At 28.6% G+C, this 16,609-nt stretch overlaps 1 protein-coding gene across 9 annotated transcripts in view; it reads right to left on the bottom strand.

Moving 5' to 3' along the window:
* Positions 1-16,609, bottom strand: part of LOC135922541 (uncharacterized) — a 128,408-nt gene that overhangs the window by 70,627 nt on the left and 41,172 nt on the right. For all 9 annotated transcript variants that reach the window (XR_010570955.1, XR_010570954.1, XM_065456926.1 and 6 more), the window contains 3 exons: positions 9,879-10,120; positions 7,558-7,771; positions 1,824-1,959 (listed from right to left, as the gene is read on the bottom strand). Coding sequence is in view for 7 of the 9 variants with exons in the window: in XM_065456926.1 (XP_065312998.1) it covers positions 1,824-1,959; positions 7,558-7,771; positions 9,879-10,120 (592 nt within the window). In the remaining 2 variants the exon portion in view is untranslated. The remainder of the gene's footprint in view (positions 1-1,823; positions 1,960-7,557; positions 7,772-9,878; positions 10,121-16,609) is intronic.

Raw genomic sequence — 16,609 nt, 5'->3', positions numbered from 1 at the left:
TTAATTTTTAAATGTGATATACAATTTTGTGAAATAAATTGATATATTTTACTTGCAAGAAGTAAGACGCTAATATTTTATATTTGTAGAATATTTTTTATACAATGCAAAAAAATATAAAATTTATATGGAATCGTAATGATTTGAATCTCTTGATTTCTAATCCTTTACCGAGGGCAATTTTTGAATTTTAAAATTCATTTAACCGGAAATGTATTCTAACATGTGTAGAGTATTTACCCTATTAGTCAATTTCCGCGATAGACATTTTCGTATTTTTTAATTTATATGAAAATCCATATAAATTAGGAGTAGTTCTAAAGTTCATGACAAAATTGTTTGAAATTTATAGTTTGGGTACTCAATACCAGGGATGTGAACCCTTCGACAAAAAAAAGTGTCCAGGTCCGGGTACAGGAATAAAATTTGAAAGGACCCGGGTCCAGGGTTCGGGTTCAGGGAACATAAAAATAATGACTCAAAATAATATTTTTTTCATATTCATAATTTACAAATGAAAAATTTTAAAATGAAATAATTTATATTTTAAATGATTTATTCTCGCACAATCATAATATCTTCTAAAATATCATCCTTGATCCAAATAAAGTAGACAATATATATTTCAAAGATGAAAATTTCTACCCTTACATAAAATAGATATTTATCTTTATAAAATTATTGTACTTGTGTCACCGGTACAGCCATGAAGATTCTAGATAAAGTATATAATGAATATATTGAAGAATTTTCTTCCCAGAATTTTAAAATATTTATATCCTTATTCATTCTCTTAACTTCTGAGAACTTTACTATTAAAGATGCAATAGGCATTTCTCGATCTTCCTTACTATCTGATGATAATTTTTTTTTTATCTAAAAGTAAAATATGAAGATCATCAATGTTGCTATCATTATTATTATTATCACTACAATCAATATGTATTGTCGTAGCCTCCAGTATATTGTAAATAATAAAGTTTTGCTTTTGCAATAAATTCTTAAGATGGTCATTAGCCATTTGTTTTTGCTCAATACTCAATAAAACTTGATATAGAGTGTCTAAATATATAGAAGCGTATACAACACTATTTTGCAAATATTGTTGCTCTCGAATTTTCATGTTTTCTAACTGTAAATTTTTCTAAATCTAATCGGCATCTAATCCATATGCCTTAAAATCAAATAAACATAATTGTTCTGATTGTAATCTTAATATTGTTATTTTTAAAGGAACTAATACACTAGTAAGGTCCTTTATTTGGCCCCAATCATCTTCCGACAAAATGAATTCACATGCTCCTATAATAAAATCATTACAGAAATCTTTCAAACTTAATAATCGTTTTAGCTTCATACAAATTGAGGACCAACGTGTTGTGCATTATCATTTAAATTAATATATTAATACTTGTACTACAAAATAATTCACTTTCGTATTTCTATAACATAGCATATTAATAAATTATAATAAAATATTATTACACTAGAAAATAATTTATGATATCAATCTCTAAATAAAATGTAAGTCCAGGAAGAAAATTCGAATAAAAACGCGAAGATAAAATAAATGATTCCACAAAAAAAGTTAATAAAATTTAAATTAATTTTTAAAATTTTTTATGACACCTAGAACCCTTGGACCCTTCACTTTTAAAAAGGGTCCGGGTCCGGGTACGGCCAAAATACGAGGGTTTAGGGTTCGGGTTCACATCCCTGCTCAATACATGCTGAAATACAATTCCTGTCATATCATAAAATATGATAATTAATTTGTAAAAACTTTTGAATTATTAAATTTATCAGGAAAAAATAAAATTAACTGATGAGGGCTGAATAAGACACGCTTCAATTGAGCTACTTCCCTCTCCTTGACCATATCCTTGTATAGGAGAGTTCTGATTAGGTAAGATACTAGGGACTCGTAATCGTCACAATTGGCGTCAAAAATGACTAGGCCTAAATAATGATAAATAATAAATTATGTTACGCACAATATAAAGTAACGCGTAAATATTAAATATAATTCAGAAACAAAGATAAAAAAATGTAAGAAATAGCAATGTGTAAAATTATAACGTATATATGATGGGTTTCGTAACATTTCGTAATTCAACACTTTAATACTGTGACATTTTATCATTCTGCAGGCTATTTGAAAATAATTTGATCCTGCAAGTAATTTATATGTTTTTATTTTTAATAAGTAAATTAAAGTACTTAATATGTTTTTTATTTTTTATTAAGTAAATTATTAGCTCTAAAATAACTGGCCCCTTTTTGTGGATATAGAGTTGCGCGTTATTTATTAAAATATTTTATAATATAAAAAGCTGTATAATAAACTTTTTGCTTGGAAATGACCTATAGAACAGTAGGAATATTAATAAATCGAAATGAATATCATAATTAAGTAATCATTCATTTAAAATAGATTAATAAATCAAAAATTTGTTTAAATATACTATAATTAGAATTAAACTCTTTACATCCAAAATATCGTAGGCCTAGAATTAATGCTCCCCTTGCGCAAAGTTTAAAATGAGAAAATCAACATTAAAGTTTAAAATCAAATATAGGAAAAGCTTATTGTTAATTTTGACAGAGCTATAACTTTAGCAAAAATTAATATTTTTCGATCTAGTTTTTATTTTTATATATATTGTGAATAAATAAGTTATTATCCACAAAAATTTTGAAAATTTCGAGTGGAGCACTCCAATTCTAGACCGACGATATGATAAAATAAGAATAACATAATATATGAATGTTTTATTAAGTGGTAATATTTGTTACATTACCTTCAAGTTAAGTGAGAAACAGGCAATTTTATTTATATTTTTAGATAGGATCTGCAGACTGACTTGGCATGGGGGCATGAGTAGTTAACTTCTTCCTGGCAGTGGTCAGGTAGGTAGGCATTATTTTATGTTATATAGCAGGATATTATATAATTTTTTAAAAGTTTATAATTAATTAAGTTTTTTACATCCTTTTTTATTTCAATTTGAGTTCATCACCATAAAAATTATATAAAAAAGACTTCTTTTAAGCCCACGTTTATTTAAACAAATTATTTATATTTTCATAGCATAATTAGTTTTAATAATTTGTAGTAAAACATCATGTTTGAAAAAATGATAACGATCATAAATAATAAAGTCGTATTATATAATATAATTTTTATATCATTAATTTGAATATGTAAATTAAAATAAAATGTTAAATTCATAATTATAAAAAAAATTAATTGAAAATTGTTTATTATAATTCGTTTTGTAGACAGTATTATAACGTAATAAATGATAGCAAAATAAGAGAAAATTGCCAAAAGAGGCATCATGTAAGAATGGAAAATATACAAGTACTAAATATCTGGTTGGTGCTATGTCTCTATCGCTTAGGAATTCCTCAATCAATTTTTAGAATCACAAATAAGAAATCGAGTCATAAACTAAAGGAAAACTAACCTATTACCAAGACCGTGAAATAAGTTTTGGAAACACCAATTCAGAAACTTATACTAAACCATTAAATAGTGATTTATTAGTATATTTATATGCTTTATTCTGTGGTAGATGGGTTAAAGGGGAAATAAATTATTGGTAAATTAAGAAAATAAATATTAAAATTATCATCATGCTATAACGGTGAATATAGAAGTTTTAAATACCTGGTTTGCGTTCATATTTAGTGCCTTATTTATTCATCCTTCAATCAACACCAGTCACAAAAAAGAGTACGAATTACGAACCAAATATAGAGTATGATATCAGGCCTTAAGCATGAAGTCATTCAAACTTCTGGAAGTATTAACTCTGAAATTTATATAAAAAATAGGTGCGCATTTAATGCATTTTAATGCTACAACCAGTTTGGTAGAGAGTTTAAAGTGGCAAGAAAAAAAAAATTGACAAGATTGGTAAAGCTAGAAGGAAAATTATAGAAGAACTTAATATCTGGGTTATCCAATATGTAATGCCTGATTAGTACTCACTTATTCATCAATCAGTTCTTCCAGAGAATAAACAAAAACCAGTTATAAGTGAAATAAAAATACTGACAGGCATGAGACTGAGTGGGATATTAAATTGCAATTCAAAAATTAATTAAGTCTAAATAAATATTTCTCTTTCGCCGATTCAAAATAGATCTTTATAGATATTATTGGTTTTTTCGTTTATTTAATAGATATAGAAGTAATAAATCTCTTTATATTATGAATCGAATTGTATGTTCAAGAATTTGTTATGAATCTGACCAGTGGCGTAGCCAGGATTGATCCATGGGAGGGGGGAGTGTTTAAAATTTGTTTGGAGGGCTTCGCCCCAAAACCATATTTTAAAAATTTGCCAATATTTTGTGCTTTATTAGTGTCTAACACTATAGTAGCCAGCATAAATGGAAAAAATATTAGTAACAAAATTTTGACCAAATTTATGATTATTACGCGACTGAAAGCATCTGAAAATTTTATCAATTGTAAATTAATTCAATCCATTCGGTGTAAAGAAGAATAAAATCGCCCCCCCCCAAACCTCCCATTTTTTATTACACTCAATATATCTTATTCTATGTTAAAACAAATTATTTTAATTAAATTTTTGCATATAACAAAATTTTGTAGAGAATTTGATTATAGATTTTATTTATTATTAAAATACTTTAGTATAAATAACACCCCTTTATATAACTATATATTATTTTAATGATAACAAATGAGTATATTAATAAAACATCAATAATAGAGATCTGCAAAAGTAGGAAAATCGGGTTCGGGCCTAATATTTTTAAAAAAAAATTCGGGTCGGGTTGGATCGGGCCTTGGAATTTTTTTTAAAATATCAATTTTATGTTAAATTTTTTATGTAAAATACTAGACGCCATGTAACATATATCTTTTATTTTGAGTAATTATAAAAATGAATTTCTATATTTAAATAAATTCAGGCCAGGCCGACAAAACTTTTTAAAAAAAATTTCTGGTTCAGGCCGGCAAAACATTTTTAAAATAATTTCGGGCCGGGCTTGAAAAATTAGGCCCGATACAGATCACTAATTCTTATTGCAAATACAATATTTTTATTAAAAATAGCATAATATATAAATATTATGACTAAGAATTCATTATAATTACTTATTGAATATAAAAATTTTATGTTATAATAATATAGCAATTTTATGATTTGAATTTATAAAAGAGAGGTGTATTTTTCTCTAAGATTTAACTAATTTATCTAGAACCAAATTTTTATCTAGAATAATCTCCTTATAAATATTTAATAATACGAATCATTTAAAAGGCTTTCACCGGTGCTATTTCTAAAATAGGGTTTCAACCATTTCAAAATTGAAGAAGACCTTTTATTAGTGCAGGTGCTAATCGGTAAGGTAGCTAAAATAAAAAGCAATTTTTTTATATTAGGCAGGGAATCTAAAGTGCTATTACACATGGAAAGGGCCTGCAAAGCATTTTTTGGTCTCAAAGAGTACTCTATTCTGTCAAAATTTTTATACCAAAATTCGACATCACAAAGTAACTTATTATACGATCCTAATAATTCATCAGAATAAAACTCTGAGACTTAATATCCTCTCGCGTTTCAAGTGTATTCAGACTCAACCGGCAAAATAAAGTGAAAGCTGTTTAGAATAAAATTGTATATTTATTTTATAAAAATCCTCAATCGTATATGCATCAATATTTAAGAGATTGGACTATCTAGAAACTACTCTAAGTTTAAAATTTTTAATCCCAAACATATTAGTTATAACCTTTACTTTCTCATTATATTTACCAAATTAAATGATTTTTCTTTTATTTAAAAATATAAAAAATTAATTAAAATTTTTAAAATCTAATTAGTTTAACAATATAAATTTTATTATTAAATTTATAAATATCTAATTTAACTATGCTAGAAAAAATTTACAATATATTTTTATTGTTATTTAATATTTTACAATATATTTTTATTGTTATTTAATATTTTACATATAATTTTTAATATATATTTTTCAACCATGTTATCATTTAAAATTGAAAATTCTTATTTGTTTTTTTAAATATATTTCATTTTCATATCTTATATAATTTTATTTATAAATTTTAAATAAAATTATTCGCAATAAGAAAAAAATTAAAAAAAAAATTTTCTATCTAAAAAATATTTGTTAAATTAAAAAAATTTTTTATTCGGAGGTTATGGGGGGGGTTTCAACCCCAAACCCCCCCTTGTCTACGCCACTGAATCTGACTCATGAAAACGCAGTCCTAAGGACGAAGTTTACCAAACTTTTGTAAGCACTAATTCTAAATCTTAGTCCAATATAGAATGCTTAAATAGTATACTTTTTAGTTTAATCTTCAATCCGATTGTTAAACAGTATAAATATAACATTTAAAAGTTAAATAAGAAAATTTACTAAAATTTATAACAAGATTCAAGATAGAAGGTAGATCTAGAATATTAAAGCAATTATAATAATAAAAATTAAATAATCAAAATATCAAAAGAATTACTATTTATAAAAAAAATCAACTTTTTATCATATTTCAAAATATCTGTCTCGATGTCACTTGTTGTTATGTTGTAATGGTAGATAAAAAAATTAAAATAGACTTGTGACATCTTTGGAAATGTGATACCGAAATAAGATGAATTGGTTATGGTAAAATTGAAAACGATTATAATAGTTATTTTTTACCCACAAACTCTAAGTTAAGCGATTTTTTAGTAAAGTAATACTAAGTGCACTTTTGCAATCGAAGTCAAAAGCCAATCCAATACGAATTATAGCGCCTCTCGAAGCATCCATTTTTTAAATTTTATTTTATTTATAAAAAATTATTTGTTTATTTTTCACCCATGTTTTTAAATAGAAATTAAATTTCTGAGATTGCTTTATAGAATTAGAAAATGAAGGAGGGGGTTTAATCAATTTTAAATAAATGAAAACATATTATCTTTTAAAACCATATAAACATGTCCATTTTTTTTACCTAACAATATTTTATAAGTTTTTTGGGGTGGGGGGGGGGGGGGGTATAACCAAACAACCCTTACCCAAGCAATTGTCTAGAGTTTATATTAAATAAGAAAAGTAATGCAATAGTCATTTTCCTATGATTAAACTGTAAACTTTTATCACCCAGTTTTGTTAAACTTCTTTTTTTTGAATTACTTTTAGATAGATGTTGATTGAAATCTTGATATCTCAAAAAACAAATTGCACCAAAATTTCTTTTATTTAAGGAAACAACATATTTAGATTTGGATAAAATTATTTTTTAAAAAAATAGATAAATATCTAACTTAAAATTTTTTGAGTTACAAAGTGACGAGTTATCAAATGACACTATAAAATGTCGGAGTGTTATTTCCCAGTGATAATGTCTTATTACATAATGATGCAAAGCGATCAAAAGATTTGTCCAATAATATATATTTTTTTTAAATAATTTTAAGTTCAAATTAAATTAGTCTAAATTTTAAACCGACAAAATAGAATAGAAATAGATGGATTTAATTATAAAAGCAATAATAGAGGGTATACCAGACATGAGCTGTTTCCTAAGTTCCAGTAGGCTATAGAAGGAAAGGAACGGCACGTGTGCCTTCGACCATCCCAGGGGTCGTCCTAAATCCCAGGCAATATTTTCCTCATACTTGATCCAACGACCACGTTCTAACCATACCCCTGACACCTCTCGAAGTTCTGCACGGGATAGCGAGGGAAAGGGTTCGAATTGATTCAATTGAACGAATATCTTTAATGATAATTTTTATCAGATAATATAAAAAAGATTTACATCAAAGATACATCGATACCAACTTTTTAGCCGATATCGATATGAAAATTATAAAATTAAATTTAAAAAAAATAAAGAAAACAGTACTTTTTTTCTTACTTTATCGGTTTAGAAATTTTTATATAAATTTTTTGTATAAATTCATAGCATAATTCATTTGTTCATCGGTTAGTTTTTGTTCTTTTTGTATCCTATTTCATGTTAAAGTTTTAAAATTTGTATTAATTTTGTTTAATGATTTAACGTGATTTTTTATTATATCAAAATTAACTTTTACTTTAAATTAACTTTAATTATGATTTTTTATTATTTCCTTTTTTAAATTTTTGTTTTTACAAAATAACTCATTAACTTAAAAATATAACTTTCAGATAAATGATTTTTTTTATTTAGATTAATCTATTTTAATGATATATAAAGATTGGATAGTCACAATAATAAAATATATTTTGACTTTATATTATTTGAATAAATGATATCCAACCTATTCTCATCTTTTTCTTTATGATGGAAAATTTCGAACTCCTTATGCATTTTTTCTTAGAGCAGAAATAACATATATTCAAACGTTATTTTTTAACAATTGAAATGTACCAACAAACATGGGCGCAACGAACAATTCCACTTTTATTACTGAGTTTGCCAAGCTCGTTCCCAAAATTTCTCAGCGACGACAGCGCTTATATCGGGAAATTACATAGCTTCTTCGACACCAGGAATATTTCCAGCGGGGAAAAGGCTGCTCTACTTTAGAGAAGCTTATTTGACAATGAATTCAGCAATATTGGAAAGATCTGCACTCGCGCTTCTTAGTTAATTCAAATTACAACATCCATCTAACGAGAATGCCAACTCACAGTTACATGCCGCCGTGCAAAGCAAGGTGAGGTATACATCATAATTCACAGGCATCGCCAGACTAAACAAAGAATGCCAATTCAGTGGTATTAAACGCATTATTAAAAAGTCAGAGTGACTACAATTTCCAAGGAGATTAGGAGAATAGTTAAGAACACCATGACCATAGAAGATATCTACAATCTAGGTCTAGAAGAAGAGATTATGGAGTCAAGTGATATCAAGCTCACGGTGAAGGTCGAAGCTATACATTTAGGACGATCATCTTGAATGCAAGAGGAGATAAAATATAGGCATATAAGAATAGCTATGATGCCGAGAAACCTTAACAGGACACAAATGCATATGATAAATCTCTAGTATACGACATCGAACCATAGGTCCCGTAAGACAATCGTTACAACCGTTACGACAATCATCAGGGTAATCGTTACAACAATCGCTATAGCAATCGTTACGATAACCACTACGACGACCGTTATGACAAACGTTGTTACAACCAAACAACAACCGCCTACGAATGTAGTTGTGACCATATTTAAAACTATTATCTTCGTGAGAGGTTTCAATCAATACAACTATCGGCCTCATAACTTTGCCCAGGTGTTTTATTTTCTCTGCATTCAAGATGATCCACATAATGTATAGTGACCTTCTCCATGAGCTTGATATTACTTGACTCCATGATCACTTTCTCACCTAGGTTGTAGATATCTTCTATGGTCGTGGTGTTCTTAACTATTCTCCTAATCTCTTTGGAAATTGTGGCCACCCTAACCTTTTCAATAATGCGTTTAATACCACTGAATTTGCATTCTTTGTTTAGTCTGGCGATGGGCTTGACCCATACCGTATACTCCTCCTTGCTTTGCACGGCAACATAGAACTCAGAGAGCTTGACATTCTCGGTCTTGAATGGATGTTGTAATTTAAATTTACTATGAAGAGCGATGGGGTCCAAGAGGTCTGCTTCTGCGCAGATCGCTCCAATATTGTTGAATACATTGTCAAGTAAGCTTAGTAAAAATAGAGCTGATTTTTCCGGGCTGTAAATCTAGCTGGTGTCGAAGAAGCTTTGTAATTTCCCATAATTACTTTGGATTTGGTGTTTTTAGAAATTCGGTTCACATCAACAACTTTGATATAAGAATACTTTTTTTACACTTTGATATTTTTTATTTTAGTAATTAATATAGAGTAAAATTACATCTTTAGGAATATGCTTCTTGGAAGTTTTCTTCTTCGTCTTCTTAAGTACTGTAAGTTGGGAAAGCAATGTACCGGACCGAGCCCGCATAGTGTGAGCGTTTTCCCTCAAGAAATCGGCAAAATGACCTTCGAATTTGGTGTCCTGGATGCCCCCAATGCCTTCCTTCATGAGATTTTTTGCCAATTTTTTAGTGCGAATTAATCTTCGACTCATGGCAGGTAACATTTCGTGTCTCAAGCCTAATTCATTTTTTGAGTGATGTACCAGGGTAAAATTAGGGAAAACATTTATTATTTAAAAAAGGGGCATTGATATTAATAATTAAAAATTAATTAGCTTATTAATGAGATACATAGTTCCATCCAATATTTTCAATAACTGAAATATATAGTTCCGTTAAAAATTTTTTTAGCTTTTAATATGTACATTTAAAATGTAAGGTAATAACTGATTAATCTGAAATATTTTTATTTTCTAAGTGATTTTTAAAGGGCAAAGTAATGTGTATATCATAATTAATATGACATCTTATAACTCTGAGGAAAGAGTTATTAAAAAAAGTTCTTATTTTAACATGTTCTTACTCTTTAATATTATTATTTCAGCCTCCTACAACTCACTTTTATTATTAAAACAAAAAAATCATATATAAATATAACTCAATTTTAATTTATCTTCAAATATTTTTATTGGTAAACTGGATAGGAATAAGAATTTATTGACATCAAAAACAAAGAATACAAGAAAGAATTTTTTGTTGTGCTGTAAACATTTCAAAAAAATCGAACGCGTTCACGTTCGTTCAAAATTTTATTATAAATTTTTTTTTAATTTTAATTTGATATAAATATATGTTTTATATATCTATTAACACAATAGATTAGATATGTTAAGAAATAATATAGTTAAATGTTGATAATATAATTATAAATACAATATAATATAGCGAATAAAAATATATTTATATTTATAAAAAAATTTTCTTATTAATTTTTATTAACATTTGTTTTAAAAATTTTCATCTGATAAAGAGGAACGCCTGGCAGTTAAAATGGCATTAACAATACTAAAAACGCGCTCTACAGGAGCAAATGAGGGGAGCGGTATTATAGTTAATAAACAACTCTTTTAACGTGGGGAATTTATAGAAAACATTTATTGTTTTGTCCTTTGCTTAAAATTGAGATAAGTTATCCTCCTCCAATCCATCCTCCACATCCTCATCAAAAAAAAGGTAGAAATTAACAGTTCTTGCATTATTATTTCTAGGGTTTTCAATGCATTTTTTCAATAACGCTATAAATTAATTTTTTATAGGTTCGTTCTGCGGAAGTTTTATCCATGCCATTGAAGCTTGACTGGATGTATAATTGAGAAAGAACTTATTGATCTTCATATATATGTTCAAATCTTTGAAAAAAATAAAATATATGTATAATTAATTTGATAGCGATAGGTTTAATACCTTTTATTAATCCCATTTAATATTTCGTCTATCAATGGTTGACTAGAGGGGTTCGAACCGAACCCGTAGAGGAAAACCCGGGTTTTTAACCCGAACCAAACCTGAACCACGTATAAAAAAAATTAAAAACACTGAACCGAACCCAGGAATTTTATTTGAACCCGGTTTCAACCGGGTTCAGTTTATTGTTTAAAATCATATATTAAGGTATTTGTATAATTGTAAATATAAATATTAATAATTTAATTGAGATTTTATAATATTTTCAAATTTCCAATTAAGGGAAGTTTTGATGGTAGGCTTAATTCTAGATCCTAATTTCAAAAGCCTTAAGTTTTAAATAGACGAAGAAAAAGAAGATATTTACAAAACAATCTTAAAATGTGAAATGATATAAAATTAGATGATATGCATAAGTCAATGCCAACTGTTATTTGCTTTCCTAATTCATTCTACATTCATAAAAAACCATATATTCTAAATGAAACATATTTATAGATGATTCTGATGAAGTATCAACATTTACCGATGAAAGCTGTGTGAATTTAAAGATTCATCCCATAAAACAAATAACAATGGCAATATTTTAAAGCATTGGAAGCAGAAAAATTTATTACCTTTTTTGAGAAAATTAGATTTGTCAGCCCTGGCAAATTCGGCTTCTAGTGAAATGTTATTTTTTGTAGCCAATCGCCTATTAGAGGAAAGGCGTACACAATTGAAATAAAAAAATTAGACATTCTTCTTTTTCTAAGTAAAAATTTGGATTTATAATATGTATTTATTTTTTGTTATTATGGACTATGGAATTAAAGAAATAAATAGAATAAATTCAAAAAAGTTTAAAAAATTATAGCATTAAAGTTTTGAAAAATTTAAAAACGCCGTGAATTTTCGGGCGTAAATCAAAATATTGCCTTTCGTGAGCGGGCGGGTCGGGTCGAAAATTTTTAGTGGTAAGCGTGAAAGGGCGTGAATATTTTTTATTGCCACCGTGAGCGGGCGGGCCGTGAATAAAAAATTAGGCCCGCGCCCACCTCTAATCCGCATTTCGACGATAAAAAAAATATTTATAATAAAAAACTTATGCTTGACATTTGTTTTAATAAAAATGTTTTCTTTTTTTTACCAATCAAAACATATTAAACTATTGATTGGCATTTTATATATAATGTATATAATTATTTATAAAATAAGCCAAGCAAAGACATGCCACCCCTTTAGGGGCCAGCGGTATTCATCCAAAAAAAAATATGTATAATAATGTGTCTATTTTAATATAAGCTGTTATCTAATAACAAAAAAATATATATACTGACGATTTATTTTCAGAATTACGGATTAAAATTTTTGGAATTAAAATTGATCAAAGGTGATTAGGAGGGTATGGCAATATTATATCAGAACGACTTTTATTTCAATTTTATACAAAAAATAAATTTATTTTATGGATTTTTAATGCTGCTAACAATTATTATATTACATAAGTCTGAGGCATCAAAAATTTTGCTGTTGGGGAAAATAAAACAAACACAACTTAAGCAAAGAAAAAGAAAAAAAATTTTTATCCACCAAAAACAAATAACCCGGTCATGTGGAACACCAGGTTCAATTATTATTCCTCCTTAAAATTAATTACATAAATAAACTTCCGTTTCTCCCTTTCCCTCTTGCGGTTGTCTTACAATGAATAAAAAACAACTGTGGATAAAAATATAAACTAAAAGAGAGGAGAGAAGATAAAATAAACTTACCGACACTGCCAATAAGAGATTCACAGAAATATAAACAAAAGAGAAGAAAAAGAAAATCTTACCGACATTGCCAATAAATGATTCTTTTTATTAATACAGAATCCTTTCTTTTAGTCCAATGTTAATAACCCGGTCAAAGAATATTTTCTTTTTAATGCATAATGTTATGTAGGACCGTAATACAAAAAGGTTATTTATAAATCAATGAACTAGTCTATACTGAACCAGAAAATGGGGGAAACAAACAAATCACTTTACTTTTAAAGTCAATGTAATTACAGCCGTATTACACAAAGGATCATTTATCAGCCACTAAACTTATCAGCACCCCAAACCTTCTAATAATTTCTCTATTCCTCTTTTTTATATCCTAGTCTTGAGGTGATTGTTATGCCTCACCACAAGAACTCCATTGTCCAAGCTGATATAACTCAATTTCGCCCCCATATTCTGTACTAGGGCTTCCCTTTCCCATTTTTTATTCTTATTATAGAATAAACGTACCCAGACCTTTTGTCCCAAAGAAAACTTTGCCCCTGTTTTTCTCTTAATGAGGCAGTAACATTGCCCTTTGGTTTCAAGAAATCTAAGGGCCCCCGTGTTCTACCTAAAAATAACTTCATAGGCGTAACCCCATCTTTAATATAATTGAGACATGTACGCCTCTTCTTTATGATCCCCACCAAACACTATTATGTCAGGTAAACCAAATCGGGCATATAATTCCCTAATAAAAATTTTAGCGGTATAACCGTGAACCTGCATATTCTATCCACTTTGAATATAAATCCACCACTAAAAAGTATGACTTTTTATTTAGATCGAATTAATCGACGTGGAGACGTTCCCACGGTTTCTTTGATTAGGGCCACAGCCTAGGTGCACAGGTATTACATGGAACACATTTCCTGGTAATCTTTTCAGTGTCATTACCCATACCAGGCCACCATGCATATTCACGAGTCCAAGATTTCATCTTATCCCACCCTGATGTCCAGCATGTAATAAATAAACAATTTTACCACGTAATTTAAAAGGAATTATGCCTTCCCTCATTAAACACTCATCAACCACGGATAATTCATTTTCAATTTTTGTAAAACTTTTACGATTATTTCTCAGCAGTTTTTTCCTCACTAAAAATAATTTTATCTGACTCAATTCTTAATCTTTCAAAGAACTGAATTTAAAGTCTTTCCAATTGGTAGGTCCCCCTTTCAGCATATGCCAACAACCCAATGCTTTCTCATTAGCGATTACTTTATTTTTATTAAATTCGAGATCTTCCTCACCCGATCTCAACCTGGATAAAATATCAGGCAAACAATTTTCTTTGCCTCGACGATATCTAATTTCCACATTGAAGCTTCCCACCAATGACAACCAACGTTGTAATCTGGGAAACAACATTAATTCCCTAATCTATTTAAATAAATGAATCAAAGGTTTATGATCGGTATAAATTACAAATTTCTTCCCGATTAAATATTCCCTACATTTGGTTAAACCAAAAATAATGGCTAACCCTTCCTATTCAATAACAGAATATGTTTCAACTTCCCTGAAAACTCTTGAAAAAAATAAAATCGGTCTTTCCAAACCATCAACTAAATGATGCCTATCCAACCCCTTTGTTAGATGCATCTACAACTAATATTATTTCCAAATCATTGTTATAACACACCAAAATAGATTCTTTCCCAATTTCCCGTTTCAATGTTTCAAACGCAATCTGTTGTTCCCCTGCCACTCAAAAGGAACTCCCTTTTGCAATAATTTATATAAGGGTACGGCAATCCTTACAAAATCATCCAAAAATCTATGATAATAATTAACCATACCCAAATACGATTGAACCTCTGCTTTATTTATTCGATATATTTCTCAAATTTTTGTCCAGAGGTTTCACCTCCATTCCATTAATTAGATGTTCTAAATAGATAACCTCGGTTACCCCAAGAACACTTTTTTCTCTGCTGGCCCTCAGACCGTTGTCATGAATCCTCTTGTATTTATTACGCTGTTTCGGCGTTACTCCCGTAATCAACACATTATCCATATAATAAAAAACTCCCTCTAGGCCCTAGAAAACTGATGTCATAGTACGCTGAAAAATAAACGCAGACACACTTATTCCAAACGGTAACCTATCGTAGGTATTTTATCCCTTAGGAGTCGTTATCGTTAATAATTTACGAATTTTCTCCCTCAAAGGTAACTGTAAATAAGCTGAAAGAAAAATCAACCCTGGAAAAATATTTTCCACTTTTTAAGTTGGCAAAAATTTCTTCATTTCTAGATAATGGACAACAACCCAACGGTTTACGGTTACTCGAAAATCAGCACATAGCCTCAAATTTCAATTGGATTTCTTCATGGGAAATAATGGTGTTGCCCATTCGCTATAATCCACAGGAACAATAATACCATCGTCGACCCAACAGTCTAATTCATCTTCTATCTCCTTTTTCCACTCAAAAGGAACTCGTCGACATGCTAAGAAAATGAGCGAAAATCTCTTTTAGTTTTATATCCACTTGATAATCATTAAGACATACTAAAGTGTCTTCAAAAATTACCTCATATTTCTCCATTAAAAGATATATATCTTCACACATTTTATGTAATTCATTAATTTTAATAGCAACAATTTGTCTTTCATTAATTTCATTATTATTGTCAACCATTAATTCTGTGAAAATTCTTATATATCAGCATTAACGAGGGAACCTTCTTCTCTGGTTAAATCTGTCCTTTCTATTTCACAAATTTTACTTCGAACATTATCGTCTATAATTTTCGGCTAGCCTCATTTATTGCCAAATCATTATTTATTGCAAAAATTTTCCAATAATTATTGGGAGGACCGAGCTTAGTAATCCAATCCAATCGCATAATAGTTTCAACATTTTTATTTACCACCTATAAATCAAAGAAAAATTTGGTGTCATTGAGAATCACCCCTAATTTGGTTTTGCCCAAAACCACAATTTCAGACCCATCGAATTGTCTGACACACATGGACTCCTTTTCGAGTGTACCCTCAGGCCAATACTTATAATAATTTTCCCTAGACATTATTGAAATGCTAGCCCCCGTATCAAACAACATATAAATGTCCCTTAAGACAACTCTTACTCTATGGACAAGGACATTGTTCGATTATTCTCTCGGTCATTAAAATCTCATATGTTATAATTGACTGATCAATATTTATTCTGAAACATCAGTTTCATTAGAATTAACATTCAACATAAATTCAACTCAGAATTTAGAGGTTTTTAAACAACATTGATATATTTTTTAACAATATCACTAAAATATTTCTCCCATTTGAAATTATTAACACCTTTTTATCTGGATATTTAACCCCTGGGATATTTTTCCCATCTAAAATTATTATAACTCCTTTTTTGAATTAAAATTATAACTAACATTTTCAATTTTATCATCATGATAAAAAAATTTTCTATTAAAACCATTGCTTTCATGAGAATCATATCTCATTT

Source organism: Gordionus sp. m RMFG-2023, chromosome 1, assembly GCF_954871325.1.
Source record: "Gordionus sp. m RMFG-2023 chromosome 1, tfGorSpeb1-WG-v2, whole genome shotgun sequence".
NCBI classification, from domain to species: domain Eukaryota; kingdom Metazoa; phylum Nematomorpha; class Gordioida; order Chordodea; family Parachordodidae; genus Gordionus; species Gordionus sp. m RMFG-2023.
The sequence above is the reverse complement of the archived record's forward strand: the minus strand, read 5'-3'. Positions and strand labels throughout refer to the sequence as shown.